Source organism: Thamnophis sirtalis, unplaced genomic scaffold, assembly GCF_051295495.1.
Source record: "Thamnophis sirtalis isolate CommonGarterSnake01/CBP01778 unplaced genomic scaffold, rThaSir2_p1.2 scaffold_6, whole genome shotgun sequence".
Classification (NCBI taxonomy): Eukaryota; Metazoa; Chordata; class Lepidosauria; order Squamata; family Natricidae; genus Thamnophis; species Thamnophis sirtalis.
Window position 1 is genome coordinate 42542753 of NW_028261386.1, and position 21385 is coordinate 42564137.

At 36.3% G+C, this 21385-nt stretch overlaps 1 protein-coding gene and 1 non-coding gene across 4 annotated transcripts in view; one reads left to right on the plus strand and one right to left on the minus strand.

The window, feature by feature from the left end:
- Positions 1-6991: 6991 nt before the first annotated feature.
- TRNAI-UAU (transfer RNA isoleucine (anticodon UAU)) lies at positions 6992-7085 on the minus strand. Its single transcript has 2 exons — positions 7048-7085; positions 6992-7027 (listed from the first exon to the last, which is right to left on the minus strand). It is a non-coding gene; the product is annotated as a tRNA-Ile (tRNA).
- A 354-nt stretch (positions 7086-7439) lies between these two features.
- Positions 7440-21385, plus strand: part of HAAO (3-hydroxyanthranilate 3,4-dioxygenase) — a 35225-nt gene continuing 21279 nt past the window's right edge. For 2 of the 3 annotated variants that reach the window (XM_087717712.1, XM_087717711.1), the window contains exons 1-3: positions 7440-9921; positions 11768-11846; positions 19056-19139. In XM_087717712.1, coding sequence (XP_087573838.1) covers positions 9839-9921; positions 11768-11846; positions 19056-19139 — 246 coding nt within the window. In that variant the 5' untranslated portion in view covers positions 7440-9838. Of the gene's footprint in view, positions 9929-11767; positions 11847-19055; positions 19140-21385 lie in introns of all 3 variants that reach the window. The other variant, XM_087717713.1, reaches the window with a different exon arrangement.

The window sequence follows — 21385 nt, forward strand, 5'->3', positions numbered from 1 at the left end:
GATTCATTTGCTAAATACATGCAGAAATAAAACAAATACCATTCAAAATTATAAAGCTTCCAATCTTGTTCAAGTTTAACAGGTCGTTTTTAAAACATTGGTTCTGGAGGACTTCCACCCCTCCCTCCTCTCTTTCACACACAAGCATGCAGGCATATACAATCCCTGTGGTCCATCCAATTATTGCTGTGTTTTTTCTCTCTCTAACCACTGGAACGCAGGCCTATTGTTTTTTTGCTCTGAGGAACAAACATTGTAAATGCTTGGCAAGCAGCCTGTATTATTTTTAGAAACTTTGGAACAGTTTTCTCCTTGTTTTGGGGAGGGAGGGGGGAGGGTGAATTTCCTGTCCATCCATGTGATCACACCGCCATCTATTGTCCAGATTGTAGAAAGCAGACAATATAAATTCAAATAATTTGCCATGTTGAAACACAGTCCCAACAATTATGGCAAAAGCAGGATTTTACTCTTCAGAAGCCATACTTGTTTTGATGAATGATTAATATACATATGCATAATAGTGTGACGAAAATGGATAAATCACTTTTTGTATCAGTGATTAATAAAGAAGGGAGTGGATTCGCCCTTGTGTGTTTTTACTCTGTGCATTCCATAGAACAAAGGAGAACTTACCTTAATTGGGAGGTAAATATTAAACACCACTCTGTTGATTCCCTACAGTTCATTTCTGCTCAGGCATCAAAACTGATACCCCTTTCCCCTGGGAAAAGATGAAAATACTTTATTTAGGAGGGAACAAAACACAGAAGGATTCCACTCTTCTTCTGCAGTTGTTTTTGCCATTTTATTTCATCTATTCTTTTTAAAGAAAATTGGAGATTGTGCTGTGGATGTCTTAAAATATTGAAAAATTAGCAAACTTATACAGGTAGTCCTCGACTTACAACAGTTCATTTAGTGACTGTTCAAAGTTACAAAAAAGTGACTTGTAACCATTTTTCACTTACAACCTTTGCAGCATCCCCATGGTCATGTGATTTACATTCAGATGCTTGACAATTGGTCCATATTTATGATGGTCATGTGATTCCCCATGGTCATGTGATTTACATTCAGATTCTTGACAATTGGTCCATATTTATGACGGTTGCAGTGGTCACGTGATCGCCTTTTGTGACCTTCTGACCAGCAAAGTCAATGGGGAAGCCAGATTCACTTAACAACGATGTTACTAATTTAACAATTGCAGTGATTCACTTAACAAATGTGGTAAGAAAAGTCGTAAAATGGGGCAAAAATCACTCAACAAATTTCTCACTTAGCAACATAAATTCTCGACTCCAAAAATAAGTTGAGGACTACCTGTACTTCTGCTCCCATGTTGGAGTAACATCATGAGCGCTATTCAATAACAATGGAACAAAATAGCACAAGTAAAACATATACATATTTCAAATATTAAAATGTCATCATTAACCTATTCAAGAATTGTTTCTCAGATTTCTATTTGGAAAACATAGGGATTTGAGAAAACGCACCAAAAACCAGGGAATGTGTGCATAAATAACTTTAAGTTAACTCACAATTTCTTGATATGGTTTTTCTAGGGAAGTTTCTCAACCTCAACAACTTTAAGATGTGTGGACTTCAACTCCCAGAATTCTCCAGGCAGAGTAGAAGTCCACACTTCTTAAATATGTTGAGGTTGAAAAACATTGTTCTACCAAATACAAGTAGTTCTCGACTATGAGCCCAAAATTTATGTTGCTAAGTGAGATGTTTTAAAGTGAATTAGGCCCCATTTTACAACTTTTCTTGCCACAGTTGTTAAGTGGATCACTGAAGTTGCTAAGTTACTAACATGGTTGTTAAGTGAATCTGGCTTCTCCGTTGACTTTTGCTTATCAGAAGATTGCAAAAGCTGATGACATGACCCCAGGACATTGCAACTGTCCTAAATATGAAGTAGTTGGCAAGTACCTGATTTCTGATCAAGTGACCAAAGGAATGCTACAAAGGTCGTAAGTGTGAAAAATTGTCACGTCACTTTTCAGTGTTGTTGTAACTTGAAACAGTCCCTAAACGAGCTGTTGTAAATCGAGGACCACGTATGATAGAAAATCTGGATTCAATCCAGAGATGGTGTGAGCATTATTTCATCTCCCCCCCCCTCAATGTAATGGGCAAGTGAAGGCAGAGAACAGCAGCATCTGCCCATCCCTGTTTTGTCTTACACGTTGATACATATTTCTGAATCTAAGACATTCTGAAGAGTAGGCCAACTTGACCTGCCTAATATTGGTAGCGTAGGTGCAAACATAGCCAAGTCTGCTAATATTCAACTGGTTCTTTAACAAATAATTTCCTCAACACTGTCAAACTAAGGCTGCATTACTATTACTATTAGTCCTCTCGCCATTCCTATCACCCAGCTCCTCCCACTAATGACTGCATGACTGTTGCTTGTATCCTTACGATTTATATTGATATTGTTTCCTGATTGCTTATTTGTACTGTAGGAAGTTATTACCCAGCCCTCTCCCAGAAAAATGAAATATCCTAGGAAATATTGAAAAGGCAGAATATTTCTCTGGATGTGAAAAGGAAGAAACATGTTTTAAAAGACAGAATAGCTGCCTGCAGCTTCCTGCCCATCCCCTTTTGTCAATGAGCCGTTAAAGCCTGAGCTAGTCCACATAATAAAGAGTTCTCCCCTTCAGCTCCAGAGTGATGGGGTTAAGGCATGATAATATTGGCCCTTTACCCAACTCGCCACATGGCATCTGAGAACTCAACCAAAACACAGCCTAGAGAGTTGCCCCTGCGTGGGCCCATGGGAGTCTGACAACCAATCAGAATACAAGCTCAAGATCAAAGGCCAGAGAGGGCATAAAACCAGGGATTCAGCTTCTCTTCCTCCCTTCTCTTCTCCACCAACATTGAAGCATGTGATCACCTTTTCTGTTCAGGACTCAAGCCATGTGGTCCTGTCCACCATTAAAACCATCTTTCCAAGCAACTTCCATGTCTCCAGTGTCTTTTTCCCCACTTGGAGCTGGACATTTCTTCCAACAGTACCCTGTGATTATCATTAAGTGTTCTTCTTTATGATTCTTGACGAATGTATCTTGTCTTTTTATGAACACTGAGAGCATATGCACTAAAGACAAATTCCTTGTGTGTCCAATCACACTTGGCCATAAAGAATTCTATTCTATTTCCCAAACTGTACAATACGAGCGCACATGAAGAAAGTGGTGGGGGGGGGGGATAGAGAGACTGCCTTAAGCCATGAAACCCTCCAAGACCACCGAGCTCCCGGTCTCCAAGTAACCGGGTGGGGTGAGAGCAGGGCAGTGAGCCTTTCCCCTGCGGGTGCCTAGCTCAAGGCTACTTTCCTTCGCCGCGCCTCGGGAAGGCTGCAAGCCTGCAACGTGCAGAGGCCTGTCCAAGAAAAATGTCTGGAAACTCCCCTTCCACCGCCACCCCCCAACGAAGCTGGGCGCAGACGAATCGGAAGCACTTCCAGCCGAGGCGCTGCGTTCACCCGGCTTGAGGATGCGAACAGGGCGGAGGCGCAGCCCGAGCGATAAAAGGGAAGGGCGGGACGGGAGATCGGTAGCAGAAAACGCGTTAGGAAGGAGGCTTACAAAGAAGGGGTGAATTGGGAGGTAGGGCGAAAGAGTGAGCAGGCACGGGGGCGTTTCCCCGGGTTTCCCCACTCATTTCATCGCGCGCTTATGAGCTGCACGTCACGTTCCCGGGGTTTGGAAGGAAGAGCGAGAGCGGAAGAAAGGAAGAGTTTGGCCAATTCTTCATTTTAAACCAGCGGGTTTTTGACAGGACTTGCATATGGGAAGAAGGTGGTGGCTTTTCTACCCGTGTGGGAGGCAGTTCTGATAATGGAAATGTTATCGTTTCCCTAGTATCTGCGATTGTTGCATTTGATTTTGCCACGAACTTTCTGCCTGAGAAAAGTCAGAAATGTTTACAATGACCTCACGTCCTTTATTACTGTAGGTAGCCTTTTATTTCAGAAATCCGCCCTTTATATTTATTTGTTTTTCAAACGCTCGCTTTTGTCCTTAGGTTTGGTCATTTAACTTTTTATCTTAAAAATAGTGCCACTTAATACACAGACTTTCACATTCGTGGGGGGGGGGGATAGAAACTGAATTGCCTTTTAAAAATAAATGTATGTACTGAATCTGTGTACACTGTCCATTTTGCTATCTCATTTACTACAAATAGTCCTCAAGTTACAACAATTCATTTAGTGACCATTTGAAGTTACAATGGCACTGAAAATAATGACTTATTACTGTTTTTCACAGTTTTGAACTTGCAACATACCCATGGTCACAAGATCAAAATTAATATGCTTGGCAACTGAGTCATATTTATGGCAGCTGCATTGTCAGGGGTCATGTGATTCCCCTTTTGCAATCTGACAAGCAAAGTCAATGGGGAAGCCAGATTCACTTAACAACTGTGTTACTAACTTAACAACTACAATAATTCATTTAACAACTGTGGCAAGAAAGGTTGTAAAATGGGACAAAACTCATCTCTCTCACTTAGCAGCAGAAAGTTTGGCCTTCATTGTGGTCATAAGTCGAGGAATACCTGGACTCACTTAAAAGATTTTTAAAAATTACATTTCTTTAGCTTTGTGTAAAACAAAACGTTGCTACGGATGATTTGTTTTTATTGGATGAGACTTTTTCTATTTTTGGATCCTTTAAATAAGCATTGTGCACCTTGTATTTCTTTATGACTCCTATTAGCTTTAAAGAAGTTAAGAAGTAAGGGCATCCAGGCCAGGCCTGCAGACCTTGTAAAAGGGAAAGAGCATGTTGATAAATTTAAAAATAATCACAGGCCACAAAAGAGTGGTGGTGCATTAATAAACTATATGGTATAGGTAGTCTTCCACTTACAACTGGTTGTAAAATGTTGCATCCCATGATCGTAATGTGGGAGCTTGGCAACTTATCCACACTTACTGGCAAGACTGCCAATCCCTGTGATCATGCGATGACTATTTGCAATATCTATTTACTTCTTGAGAAAGTCATTAGGAAAGGTAGTATGAAACTGTTATCACCTGCCAAAATATTTTTCCATGCACTGGGCAGGGGTGGGTCAGAATCCATTATTGGACTGAAGAAATGGAGAGGAGAGGATCCTATGCATTGGGCTGGAGAAGCAAAACAAAGTTCTTCATAATCCCTGCTTTGTTTCTCTAGCTCAGTGCAGGAGTTTCCCTTCTGCACACAAAGAGGACAGACTGAAAAAACAACGTGGAAATCCATTTTTCCAGTCCAGCATATGAATCCCTACTGCACGCAGACGGGAGTTGTCTGTCCTCCTAAGGCAGACATATCTTTCACTCTATCCGCTTAATGACTTGCACAGCTGCTTAATCACACAACTTGGAGAACTGGGATTGCAATTGTTAAGTGAAAAAGTCATGTGGTTGCTTAATGGCCACTTTGCTCAAGCAATTGATATTCTAGTCCAATCGTGGTTGTGCACTGAAGACTAACAGTATAGGAGTAATGACAGTTGGTGATGTTGGCGAGGCCATTTGTTTTTTAAGGAAGAAGCACTGTTTGGTAGTAATAGATTTATTGAATTTTCCAAAAGCATCAACAGTTTCACAAGACTCCTTGGTAGGCCACATGTTCATGTTATTCAGGCCTGCTCTAGGCAAATTTGATTTCTGATTGTATTTATGCAATTATTTTGCTACACATGTTACATATTTACATACCTTAATGAGAAGCATATACAGGTAGTCCTTGATTTACAACCATAATTGAGCCTGGAATTATGGTCTTCAGGGTGTGATTGTCATTAAGTGGGTGACTATGAGTTTGCAACCTTTTTTGCAATGGTTGTTGAGTCGTTAAGTGAATGCTGTGGTCATTAAGCAAATGCAGTGGTTATTAGCAGACGAGATGATTGGTAAGCAAACCCGCTTTTCCCAGTGGGCATTTTTGGTCAAAAGCCAGTAAAAAAACACTAAAAATCACAGTCACAAGACTGTGGGACACTGCAAACAGCCCTAATAGTGAGCTAGTTGCCAAGCGCCCAAAATGCAATTACATGACTAGTATTAACTCTGGAGAGGTCCACTGTACCTTTGAATGGTTGCTAAGCAGCCAGTCATTAATCAAGGATTACCTGTACTTGTATCAATATTTGGCGTGAATTGGTTGCTCCGAAAAAATCCACCTACATTAATACTTGTTGCTGAAAATGCCCTTTCATAATGATAGGCTGAAAGAAATGGTGGCAAGGCCTTCAAAACTTAGATACACTATGGCTAATCATCCTTTTTTTAATAATTAATTTTTAAATATTTTTTCCTATTGTCTGAGGAGACATTTATGAACATTTCTTCTTCATGGATAAAGTAAAATTGAATGGATCCAAAATCTATCAAGAGTAAAAATGAAGTATTATTTCTCAGATGTTGACCATAGATATCTTGGGAAACACTGGCGTTCTGAAGTACAGAGCTTGATCATTACTACCCTATATTATTATTTTAACTATGCCTGTAACAATTGTAAAATGAACACACAATGTAATTTTAATTCTAGGATTTCATTGGGGTAAAATCATTCAATATGGGTTTAATTTTCCCATTGGCATGTTCAACCTAAAATTGGAATCTAGCTGTGAGATTCTATGTAATATCTTTAAAAAAAACAGGTATACTATGAAATCAAATCACATGAATATTTCTGCTCCAGAATAATGAATATGAAATACTGAAAAAAAAACCTGATTCTTAACTGCAACTATTGTATTTATACTAATGAAAAGATTCACTAACAGCAACTTTCAGTTTGATAAGCAGTTTTAAAGTTAGCGCCTCTGCGAATTACTGCAATTCTCATGACTTGTGTTCGCCCGGTAGCTCTCTACACAGAATGAATCGGTGGCAGCACGTAGCAACCGAGCTGTTGATAAATGCACGGAAATATCCCAAAAGCGAACGGTCCCAAAAGACTTGTGCTCCAGGTGAGGCTCGAACTCACAACCTCGGCATTGCTCTGCTGTGTACTGCTGTATAAGTACCGCGCGCTAACCGATTGCGCCACTGGAGCCCTGACATCAACTCTTCCCGAACGCTTTATCAAGGGCTCAACCGCGGCGGACGCCATTTCAGTGCGCGATCTTACTTTTTCTTTTTCGCCCGTTTCTCTCTTTGCTCTGAATTTCCAGGCCAAAAGAAGTCCCGCACTAAAAAGGCAGAAGCAACGAGTTCTATTTGTTGCCGGAGAACCGGCTTTCTCTTTCCCCTTCCTCAGCCGTCGCGTTTTAGCGGCGACGGCCGTTACTAGGCCCTGGCGCGGCCGTGACGCTGCGAGACTCCATTTTCAGCGCGGGATGGGGCCTGTAATTGACCACCATCTCCGGGCAGGGAAGAAGCGCAGGACGCGAAACAGACCCTAAGGAGCAAAGGCGCGCCAGCCGGTGGGACAGGCGCTGAAGAAAAGCCTCAGTAGAGACTCGAGAGGACTCGCATCTTTTGGGGGAAACGGGTGGATGTCGTGGCCGAGAAAGGCTAGAGAAAGAAAACTCCGTTGAGGAACGAGGGGAAGTTGGGCTTCTCTCCATCTAGCCGGCACGGAATCCCTAGCGGCGCGCTGCCTTTTGCCCGTGACCCGCATCGACGGCCCTCGATCTAACACCTTTGGGGTGGGTGCGTTAGGATCGTCCCCAGGTTTGAGTATATTATCGCAGGCGTTCAAAGAAGTAGGAGCAAAGGAAATGAGTTTGAACTTTCTCTCATATTAGAAATTTCTTTCATTTGGAAAATAACAATGAAAACTTTTGTCCCTTAAGATACCCAAGAAATTAAAAAGCTCATCTATGGCCCACCCCATGTGTGCCCCCTTATTTCTTTTAACAATATAAAACATAATAGAGGCATCTTTGGCAGATAAGTGAGTGTTCATAATTCAAACTGATAACAGGTAATTCATTTTTCAGATCCATAATTAAGCTTTTACAAAAACACACAGACATTCAAGCCCAAACAGCTGCCAAAAAAGTTTACCAAGAACCTCAACCCTTGGCTTTGAGTGGGTTATTGAAGCTGATAATCTTATCACTTCTGCTGATAATCTTTAGTGCGGTCAGCCTCATCACTATGCAATGATGCCATTTACTATCAAATCAAATAGCAAACTGCTCTGTGAATAGAAGGTTTACACTCAAAATATACTGCATAAACAAAAACACTACAAAGTTTGATCTAGAAACAAAGTCCAGCTGACCAGACATTGCTGCTATAGGATTAATGGAGCAAATAACTAAAATCAGATATTGTCAATAATCGGTGGCGAAATGGAAAAGAAATCAAATCAGTTCTAAATTCTATTTTAGAATCGTTTTGGTTTTTTATTAGATGGATGTGGTACCACCTGGGAGTGTCAGATTGACTAAAAGTTTTTTAAAAATCCTAGAAGGAAAAGGAAATGCACTTCCATAATACTGCCAAAAAATTGAAATTGATTTAGCCATTTGGAGTCAAAGCTGGTTTGAAAATATTTTTATTTTGTTGTGTACGTATTTATTGCTACAGCATTGACACTTTGCTTTTTTATAGCTCTCCAAATTTTCCCAAAAGATATAGGCCAAAGATAAAACTGGGAGGAATAACTATTTCATAGGCATAATGTGCCTGTCATCTTTTCACAGTGAAATGCCATCTTGGTCCCCTGCCTACCTCTTTATAGAAGAACAATGTATAATTTTTCTGTGAGTGATACTTGATCTCTTCTATATACTTGCTTTACCTATGATATTTGAGTAAGCTTACAACAGAAATGTGTAATTGTGGCATGTTCTGCAACTCAGCCATCTATTTAACAATAGCATCAGTCAAAACAGTAACAAAATGGAACTCACTTTTGGATCTTTCTGCTATTCGGATTCATTCATTTAATTGTAAGGAGAAGGAATAAGGGAGGAAGTAAGCAGGAGTGACAGGAAAAGAATAGTAAATGCAATGTGGTAATTATGGGAATCCACTTGTCTATGCTCTACAAGTTATTTCTTCTGTATTTACAATCAAATGTGGCTGTTTGCAGTGTCAACCAAAGTAACCTTGAAACCTCAAAGCAAGAGGGTTACTCAGTTATAATGAAAGCTTTTGGGTACATTCCAGGATGACAGAAGATCTGAGAAATGAAACCATTAATGATAATCATTATTAGTATCTCCCAATAATTTTATCCTTTGTTACTTATTTAATTTCCTTTTAACTATCAAAGTTGGTGGCAATTGCTGTAAATGTTTCCATAATCATGTACTTTAAAGCCAGTTGTAAGATTTTGTAAAACAAATTTTCTTTATTTGTATAAAATCTAAATCTAAATTGATATGCTTTTTTATCAGAAAATATATGTTATACACACAAGTTCTAGAAAGCAATGTTTGATAGAGATAAAAACTGATTTAAGAAAACATTCTATCTTGAAATGTTATGTTACACATAGACCAGATATTAAGAATTTATTATATGTGAGGGTAAATAGAGGAAGAAAAATAATTCATTCTGCCAATGCGTTCTCTTTATTAAAATTGAACAAATTTCTGTAAGGAAGATACCTTAGACATACCGTACTTTTTAATGTGTGAGTTGATCATTGGCTAAACTGTGGAAAATGCCTTTCGGCTTAATAATCAGCTAAATCAGCTAAATAAACTTTTGTATCTCAAACTCATCAGCTGAGGAGAGTGCACTGCATTCCAGTTATACAGAGACACTCATTTGCAATAGCCTATAAAACAGTTGCCAGACTTAGTAAGATTGTATACCAATTTCTTTGGAGCATATTGCTATTGGGTCATGGAGGACACACTTGTGAATGTAAAGAACTGGGTAGAAGAAAACAAAGGTGCTTTTCTGCCTCCAGTATGCAATAAGCTTATGTAAGTGGTGGGTACTATTGTTATTTTTATTACTACTACTATTTATTTTTCAAAGATTGTACAAGGCAAGGATAAACTTTCTGACAAAACAATTGATGTTTGGTTATGGTCTCTTGCTAAGCCAGCCTAAAGGTTGCATTATATTTATCAATAAATAAATTACAACTCTGGATTCTAATTTAAACAAAAATCCATAGCAGTTATTCTATAGAAGTACTGTTTTAATCCAGAAGCTGTTGGCATTTCTCATATCAAAATAGTCTGTAGATTGTATAAATTGTCTTAATTTATAACACATGCATCTAGACTTACATATTTAGCTATGATTGTTGCAAAAATTATTATTGAGGTTCTGGAGCAAAACTGCCCTAACATACTTGTATCCTGACATTGCACATACTTAGGTTTCATGTATTGTATGTGCAGTATGTTCGTGTCTTCATCACTTCCCATTTGCCAATTCCTAAGTCTGTCTAAGTGCATGTTTATAGCAATATTTTAGTTCCAAATTTAAGTTTTCTGTAACTGTTTTCCAACTATTTGTTACAAAAGTTATAATCTAGAGTGGGGTATGGAGAAGATGATAAGGTGGTATATGAAAGATACAAAAATAAATGGGAAATATTGGAAGCAAAAGCCTTGAGTTACAAACTTCTGCTGCCTAAAATTCATATGTTGTCTTCTTTTTTTCCTACTCTTACACAGCTTACAAATTCTATTTATTTTAAACAATAAAAAAGGGAACATCCTGTATAAAAATATAATCCATGTACTCATTGTGTTACATTTATTGTTATATGAAGTTAGCAGTTAGATCAATTTATTTAATGGGAGGAAAAATAGGAAATTAAAAGTACAAATTAGTATATATTGTCTAAAGTTCTAATCAATGTTTTTCTAGAACAAATGAATATGCAAAACAACTGTTTTGAAGGGAATCACTAAAGCAAACACACATACACACGCGCACACACATACACATACACATACATTTTATGTTGCAATATTGTATTCTGATCATAAGCAGGTATCATTTCCTAAAAAGATATACAGTATAGGTGCCAACAAACAAAACAATATTTTTTGTTGAATTAAATGGAATGTTTAACTTATAAAACTTGCCATAATAGCATTTGTGTACTATAGTTCCTTACCCTTGAGCTGACAGTAACTGCTGTTTGGTTTGGACAACATAGTTAACTGAAGTTAATCAAAAACAGACACATAAGTTTGCCAAGTCCATACAATTATGCCAAAAAGTTAGTGGCATAAAAATGCATTAACTAGAAGAAACATATATTTTTCATTCTATCTGAATAAGCCTCCAATAGAATTCAATCTAGGTTGAATTTTACTTATAGATTATATGATTACCTCATTATCTTCATTTACTTGGTTCCGTTTTCTAAATAAGGGTAATATCCCATTAATGCTCAATAGACTAATACAAAAGAAACAAAACATGGGAGGTAGATCTGAAGATGTCTTTCTGCCCAAGGAATTTAAAAGCAAAGAATTACATATTGCAAGTATTGTTTTCTTCAAGTTGTCCATGAAAATAAACGAGGGTGTAAGTTACTTCTGATTTGAATGAAGCAATGCACCATTAGTAAAACAACCTGCAACCACCTCATTCTTCACTTTTCTGCACAGTTTTTAAATACTTTAATTATTTTATCCCTTAATTGTTCAGTATTTTATATGATTGCTGCTATCTATGGTTATTAACATTAAAGCAAAATACTTTTACTGTTATGTGCCACTTTTTTTTTGCCATGAGAAAGGGACAGCAATAAATTGAATGAAGTATTTAAAAAGTTTATGCTTAAAAAATATTGTTCTGCAGGCATCACCGACAGCTCAATATAATGTTTGTTGGCGGGCCAAACCAACGGAAAGATTACCATATTGAAGAAGGAGAAGAGGTAATGAAATGGTTTGGATTTATCTCTTGGTTGTGCATATTTTTAAAGCTTAATATTCTTCCCTATAAAATTAGAAAAAGCTTTTCTTTTTCATTAGAAAAAATTAAAAAGTTCTACACTTTTAAGTATATAGCTTGAATGTGGCTAAAATAATTTCAAATATTTCACATTAAAGAAACAATAGCAAATAATTTACTCTCAACTTCACAATGGAGATTTTATCTGGATTGTTCTGAAAGATTTGAGATACAAAAAAAAAGCCGTAGACAACTGGAAAATATAGTATTCTTTAATCAATCTTCAATTTACCTGGGCACCATTTTCAAAATGTTCAGTTCAGCAGAGCCATTCTTTAAATGGCTCACTTTGTAAAAAAAAAATCATTTGCAGTTTTGCTCTTTTGCATGTTACTCTTTTCATTGCTCTTGTGTAATCCTATTTCCCCATAATCCCACATGCTGCCAACAGTTTCACATTATGATCTCTAGCAGCAGATCAGTCAAGCAGTTTATAGCTCAACAATTTTTAAAAATAAAATAATGTAAAGGTGCAAAGAACTTACTACCCTGTTTCCCTGAAAATAAGACCTCCCTGGATAATAAGCCCAATTGGGTTTTTGAGTGCATGCGCTAAAATAAACCCTCCCCCCAAAATAAGCCATCTCTGAAAATATTGCAACATAGCAGCAGCCATGAGGTGACCATGCTTACCACCACCTGCACCACAAAAATAATTACGCCACCCTAAAAATAAAGCTAAGAGCTTATTTCAGGGGTCAAAAGAAAATAAGACCCTGTCTTATTTTTGGGAAAACATGGTATCATCTCATGTGTATATGCACTTTCTAAATATATACTTAAAAATGTTTATTTTATCTGTCATAAAGTGCTTGGCCAGAAAGCGTATGAAATATAAAAAAGGGTTAAAATTAGTTTTAAATTTAGTTAAAATGCATATAATTTAAATACCCACAATATCCCATAATTAAGTATATAAAATAACATAATGTCAGCCATAATTTGCATTGTATTCATCAGGAACTCTCAGACGCTAAGGTGTCTTAAAAGGCTTAGATCTTCAGAACATGTTTGGCTTCAGAGACAGAACCCACAAAGGGAAAGAGAGACAAAGCTACAGATGACACTGGCTTTGCACCCCTTTCCCATCTTGAATCATGGTATAGAGTAGTCAAGATTGATCCTTGGTCCCTCCAGGTTTCTTTGATATTGTGATAAAAAATTCTATGTGCTATTCCCCCCTTGTCAAATCATAATTGCTAGCTCAATTTGAACAAGGTAATCAGACCATCTTACTCTTATGACTAATTCTAAACATCTATACTGGAATTCTGTGTGTATATATAATTCAGTCATATCATCCATTTAGCATGCTATAATACAATCTCCATTTCGTTTGAAGTGTGAATATGAGATCCATGTTTAGTGCTAAATGAAGATGATATACCAATAGATGGCAAGTCTTTTCTTTTTATACTTATATCAGTAGTACTGCAATGATTGATTCAAATTCCTGCCAATTTTAAAAAGATATTCTGATTGAACATTGAATTGAATTGAATTGAATTTTATTATTTGTATGCCGCCCTTCTCCGGGAGGGACTCAGGGCGGCGAACAATTCAAAAAGGGAAAAGGGGGAACATAAAACAGAATACAGATAATTAAAATAAGCAAGAATCACGCAACCATACAAGTCGAGAGGGGAGGGAACTCATCAACCCCAGGCCTGCCGGCAAAGCCAGGTTTTGACAGCTTTTCGGAAGGCCTGGAGAGAGGTGAGGGTCCGAATCCCTGCGGGGAATTCGTTCCAGAACATGAAGATTTGTCAAGGAACATCATTTAAAAAGTAACATTTTATTTACAAAATGCTGATATATGAGCTAGATGACATAAAATTAGCCACAATATTCTATAGATCTGCCCTAGCAATTCTATTTCTATCAAAAGCAAGAAAATCCGCTGTCTGGCTTTAATTATTTAATTAATAATTATTCAATAATAATGTCAATTTAATTATTCTACCAGTAATATAGATTTCAATGGCAACTTAAAATGTGAGTGTGTTTCTGGAAGAAGTTTTGGGATTCTAGATTCTATTATTTGATGACTTTGGAAATGATTGACACAGCTGGAATTCTTTAGCATCTTCAATATCTTGTTTCAGATTAAAGTCAAAAAGTACACTTGAACTATTCTCACAAATAAGCAAATAATGCTTTAGGAATTATTACCTTTCTGGTACTGCTTCAACATTTTAAACAATAAAACATCAGGAAGTTAGATGCTTGGAGGTAATACATAGGTGGACATAAAAGGCAACTCATTGCAGAAGCAAATTGCTGATTTTGGCCAGGAGAACTGTCCTGTTTGCATTTGTTCCTACACTACTATTGTCATCCTTCTTCAGTTGCTGGGCAGCAACAGATAACAGTATTCACTTGCAAACTGCCTCACCTGATTTGCAAGCGAAAGTAATTCCTTAAATCAAATTGACCTTAGGAACAGAATCAAAGGAAACTTACATTGTATTCAAAGACTTTTCTGGCTGCTGTTTCTTAGCCCATTGGCATCAATGAGTATCTTCATATTTTAAAAAAAATAACAAAACAATGGATAATAGGTAAGGCCACCAGTAATATTCATATTTTCTTGTTTTAGAATATAGAATTCAGAGACAAGCAAAAATGAAAACTATTGCTTGTATATCTTGCTCATATGCTTATCATGAAAATCTGAATGGCTATTATAGAATAAGTAGAGTTAGATTAGATCATCTTTTCCCAATTTGACCTAGTTACGTTATAAACCATTTCACCAATTAGTGAAATGGGAATTATGAAATACTGTATATAAACCAAAATATCTGCAGGAGTCCAAATTGGGAAATGCCAATAATCCTTGACTTATAATTGTTCATTTAACTTTGGTTCAAAGTTACGATCGCCTCAGAAAAGTGACTTATGACCCACCCTTGAAGTTATGATTATTGCACCAGTGTACCACTTCCATAGTCACATGTTTGCAATTTGGGCATTTGGCAACCAGCTCAGATTTACTACAGTTGCAGAATTTTACATTGATTCACTACCTTCCCAGTTGACTTCCATTAAGCAAAATCAATTGAAGAAGGAGGATTCACTTAATCACCATAGTAAAAATAGTCTTAAAGTTGGGTCCAGGCACATAAATACTCACTTAGCAACTGCATGTCTTAGCAACCAAAATTTCAGTCCCAGTTGTGCTCATCAGTCAAGAACTACCTGTACCGAAGATCAACTGTAGACAGATCCAGCAGGTGACTGATGCAGTCATCATGTGCTTGTACAGTAAGCATATATTTATCTAGAAACCTCCCATCATTAAAGATTAAACTAAAATAATGTTATTTTTATTTGTGTCAGACAGATTATTACAGTGATTGAGCTGCCAAACGTCTGTGATAGCATTTGTTATTCACTATTGCACACTCTTAATAATTGAAGTTACTTATTTGAATAGCTGAAGCTCAGCAAAACGCTTGCCAAATCAGATTTAGTAACTCAATATGTTATCCTGACTAGCCAGATGGTTAGTTATTTTTAAGCCATAAACAAATAAACAGGAACCAGCACTTATTGTTTCTAAAACATGATTTGCCTGCAATTTTCTGTATATCCCATAGATGTCAGTATATTTCTTTATATTCCTTGAATTCTTAAAAACATAAATCAGTGCAATAATGAAATCTAAGACTAAAATTGAATGTTAAATTAAACATTTACAACAAAGACAGAACATTATATAGGGATTTAAGAGGTATAAAGGACATAAACATGTAGGCTAATTAAATTTCATCACAAATAGGTCAATCCTCATGAAATCTTCATAAGCAGAAAAAGAATAGAATAGTTAAATTCAAAGTATGTTTAATTTTTTCTAAAGAAGATATGAGAAGCCAACTCTTACAGCACTTCTGTATAACAAAATGACCAGGATCCTGATCTTGTACACAGCCACTTTATTTATTCATTCATTAATTATTTTTTATTTCTTAGATTTTTATCCCACTTTTATTATTCTTTATAAATAACTCAAGATACAAACTTATCTAATATTCCTTCCTCCTCCTATTTTCCCCACAACAACAACTCTATATACTGAGAGAGAGAGAGTGACTGTACCAAAGACATCCAGCTGGCTTTCAGTCTAAAGCAGAACTAGAACTCACGGTCTCCTAGTTTCTAGGCCAACACCCTAGTATCCTCCCCCCTTCCAAACAGATCAACACTACCTTTTTAAAAGCCTACCGACATTTTCAAACTTTTCCATCCAATCCCCCATTTTTAATGACCTACTGATTTATGCAATTCATCTTCATGTGTAATCTTTCACCATTAATTTATAACTTGCTAGTTCACTCTGTTTTCTCTATCAAACCTATCAAGCTATCTTTAGATGATACAATCTATGTAACATTTGATACAGTTTAGGGTTTTTTTGGTCAACATCACAGCATCATCTGCATCCAAAGTGGGGGTGGATTCTGGATTCCGTTTCAACCGGTACGGTGCAACGGGGCTGGGTGTCCACCACATGGACGCGCGCAGCACGCTCACACACATGTAAGTACGTGCATGTATATTTACTGCCCACGATGCTCCACAACGCCTCTGCGACACTTCATCTGCTTGGCGGAGTGTCATGTGTGCGTATGCACACACATGTAAGTATGCACATGCGTACTTACTGCCTGCGATGCTCCGCAACGCTCTAGCTGGCTTCGCGCAGGCGGTGTATGCTCTGTGCGTTTGCGTGGAAGCCCCAAAAACCTCAAATAGCAGTAAGGAGTGCTGGTGGGCAGGTGGGCCCTCTGGAGCACGTACCGGAACAGTACCTGGTACTCCTGGCAGGCACTGGCACGCCCATACCGGGGCGTACTGGTCATAACCCACCACTGATCCAAAAGTATAGGTATATTCATTTCGCCAACTGATATACCCCTAACGTCATAAGCATTCCTAATATATTTATCCCTAAATGCACTCAACATCCAAGAACCATCATCCAACCTAAACAAGAAGAGATGACCATCCCCACATGGTTTCTCCTATTTTGATTTAGGACCGATAATCCAGATTTCAGTTTTCAGTGGTTTGGGGTTAAAATGATAGTCTGGAATACTACATTGGCACAACTATAGTTTGACCAAACTTACCTTTTTCAAGTTTGTCCAGGAAACCTGGAACAACAATGAGCAGCAGCTGGCATTCAATAATAGCTGTATTCATATTTCCATTAATGTTACATCTATTCATTTTTCCATTCATCCTAGGAAAAATCATAAATATATTATTCATAAAGAAGTGTTTTATTAAGTCCTCTGTCTTATGATAAAAGGCCAATATTCAATGATCACTACAATTAAAGTACAATACAATATAGCATAAAACAATAGAAAACCATTATACAGTAATAAAAAGCACCAAATAGCAAATAGCACACATCAACAAATTTAAGGGGAATCATTTTAAAATATTCATGCAAACAGGTTTATACTAGACAGTAAAATTTAAAAACACTGCCACCAGACATACCCATTTTAGGTTGTTGTACAATTGGGTCACCATAAGAAAAAAAGTTCCTCTTTCCTTGTAATCATATAATTTATTCTTCCTTTATATACAATTTGTCCTCTGGTTAGCACTGTTAATGTTACATTTTCCTCTAAATTTGTTACCTAATTTGCCATTTTGATTAAATGAATTTTTTTACTTTAATTAATTTTAACCAGTTTAGTTTTGAACAAACATTCAGAAAATGATGGGTGTATTGACAATGATTTAAAGGTTTGCATTCTCCTGAATGTACAGTATAATTGGATTTGAAGTACAATTATTAATTCCTGTAGTCTTGTTGCAACAGAAATATTAACAACATGACTAAAATACAGTAATAAATTACACTGCAGAGTTCTATGACTTGAAAGGTAATAATCTTGAAAGCAAAATATATGGACTTATAATGTGTACAGTATTATTATCTGTAATAAAATTAAGATAAAACATTCACTAGCAAACATTGTTCAAGGCTTGTTTTCTTAAATGAAATGAATTTACACCACAAATTTACCCAAAGTTTGACACTTTGACATAAAATGAAAGCTATGCCAGGTCAGTTTTCAGATTGGAAACATTTTAAATCTTTTATTTTTGGGAGCAGGGAGGGAAGGACAAATGTATTTACATTGCAAATTTAAAACTCAGTCCAAAAACATCATCCTGAAGAGTAAACAGAAATTTCAGTCTGACCATCTTCTGTTACCAAATTAAACTGATTACTTTTGAAACAGTGATTCAACTATGCATAAAATAGATTAAAACTTTAAAAAGCATTAGCACAGATATATTCTAATTTATTATATTATAATCAGCTTTTCATTCATCATGGCATCTCCACCTGAAGATATAGAAGAACTATGAAACATATTCTTAAAAGGAGTTATTTGAGTAGAACAATTTGGTTACCGGCCCTGCCTTCCTTTCTATGCATCAGTGAAGTTGTGTTCCTGGCTACACTACAGCTGGTTATAAATAAATACAATCTCAATAATTTATTTAGTGGAGAAAGCAAACATGCATGCAAATGTTATATTGGATTATTAAAAATGACTTCATATATACGTATATAGTACAAATCTTATGTGTTGCATTTTGCATGAAGACAAAAGCTAAAAGAAGAAAAATTGTGATTCCATATATTTATAGAATAATATGTACATTATGTTCTACTTTACTTATCTGATCCCATAGCTCCCAATTCCCATTGGATCATCCTCTTGTTGAAAAAAAAGTAGAATTGAACTCTACAATTGATCTCGCAATTGCTTCCAGAAAACACAGCCTCACTTGCACTATATAAAACTGCAAGGCTGCACATTTTGCTAAAGAAGCTTGATAAAGCATCCACTGTTAAAAATTATTCCCATGCCACTATGTCACAACAAACAACTTGAGAAAAGCTCAATGTGGGTTTGTGATATTATACAGAATGCAATATGCAAGAAGAAGGTGAGCCAGGTTCATAGTTTAAGTAATATTTCCAGGAGCTATAAAAGTTGCTGTAGCCATAAGAACTCCAGAAATGACTGTTCATGAATTTAGGCTTACAACACTGACATGTTTTTAATCTAAGTTTTTCCACCTTCCTATATAGTTGTTTTACCAGCTGCAGGGAGACATGTGCCTGAAGATAATAGAAAATGGAAAACACAAGGATATCCACATTAAAGAAAGAGAGGTAAAGATAGGTTTGTGTACAAACTAGCAAGCAGATCTCAGGCTGTAATTCTAGTATATTTCTCTGGTTTGGTATATATTATTTTCATATAAAAATTTATGTAATAATTTCATTTTCCATTTCCCACTTTGGTAGCATATATATATATATATATATATATATATATATATATATATATATATATATATATATATATATATATATATATATATATATATATATATATATATATATATATATATATATATATATATATATATATATATATATCATATCCATCCATATATATATATATATATGGATGGATATGATATGGATATGGATATGGATAATAGAGATAGAGATAGATAGACAGACAGACAGACAGACAGACAGAGACAGAGACATAGATAGATAGATAGATAGATAGATAGATAGATAGATAGATAGATAGATAGGTGATAGATAGATAGATAGATAGATAGATAGATAGATAGATAGGGAGGGAGGGAGGGAGAGGGAGAGAGAGAGAGAGAAATGTTGGTCTTTGTTGTTATTATTGTTGTTGTGATACTACATCGTGATATAATTTTAATTAGCTATTCTAAGAACTTTATCACATGTGCTGTTACAAAGATTACAGAAGAGCTGTTCTGGAGCTATAATTAGTACTTAGACCATTCAGAATCATTATATATTATAAGAGGAAATATTTTCAAGAAAAAATGTGTTCAAGAAAAGATTGGACAAGTATTTGTTCAGGATGTTCATAAGGCCTCCTGCCTTGGATAGGGGCTCTACTAAAAGACCTCCATCTTCTCCTGTAGCTCTATGATTCTATAATTCTGACTCAGAAGGTTGGGCAAAGTCTTTCACCTCAACAATGAGGGAAGAAAAGAATTAAAATTGAAAGCCTTGGTGAAAACATTTATTTCTAATGCATGTTCTTCAATAGTCAAATTATTTCTGTTTATATGTGTGAAATTTATCTAGCCATATTATGTCTGTGAAACGTCTCCTATAATAAAGTTCAGAACTCGGGTTGAATGTCTAGAGATCTGACAGATTTGGGAGAGGCTGAAAGAAAAATGAAATGGAGAACAAACCTAAATAATCAAGAAATAGTAGGCAAGCCCATTGGCAACATAGCCCATAAAAAGCAATTTAGCATTTCAAATTATTCAAATCTGTCCCAATGAGCTTTCTATAAAAGAGAGTGGGGAATCCCTTGTACAGTTACCAAGTTTCTCTATTTTACTGTTCCCAGGTTTCTGTTTCTGTATGTACTCCAGGCTATCTTTAAAGAAATACTGTATGTATAGCTTTTCTTCTTTGATTTCATCCAACTGCTTGTGGCTTGATGGAAGAGTTGAGATTTATTGCCATACGTGGTATGTGAACTCTTTCATCAAGTATCCGTCATTCTGTACCTGTGGATTTAATTTCTTTTTCCTATGTAAATAATTTTGACATGCTGTCTTCTGTCCATTAAGGTGCTTATAGATTGATCTCATTATGATTTGCTCTACAGCTTCCTAATTATTGATGTCAGTCTAATATGACTCTAGGTACCCAGATTTCCATCCCACCCTTCTTTGATTATGTTTTCTGTCATCCAAATATCTAGACTTCACTTCATCAATTGCAAAGATAATATATAAGGTTCATCCAGCCCATCAGTTAATTCCCATAATACCCTCAAATGCATTTTTTCTGAATGTATCCATGAAATCTTTCTCCTCCTATTCTTAGTTTATTCTGACACTTTGTTTTCCATATGCCCTCTCTACAAAGCTGGCTACCTTTTATGTGTACTTTCATGGTAAACTAACTATTTCAGTCCCCTACATTTTCCTTTTTTATTTACATATCTTCACTCAACATTTTGAGTTTATTTGTTAGCTTAATTTTTTTTCCATTTTATTTTCTTATTGGAATTTTTGCAAGAGTTTAACAAGCATTTTCATTTGAATTAATGCTAGATGTTGGCTAGTTTATTAGACTGCTTTACAGGAGCATTTCCACTTTTCTAAAGGTACAAGTCTTATCTGAGGTTGTTACTTCAGAGATGCAGTCCGCTGAAGGACTAAAATATTGAGTCTCCTCAGTGTTAATTTGAAGGCCTTCCCAAGCAGTGGCATTTTATTAGTACCTATGAATTACAACTAATTTCATGCCAATAGCCTGTCAACTACATAAATCAATATGATCCCAGAAACCCACAATTATCATTTTCAAGGCCTGTTGTTCCCCTGCAGTATTATCTT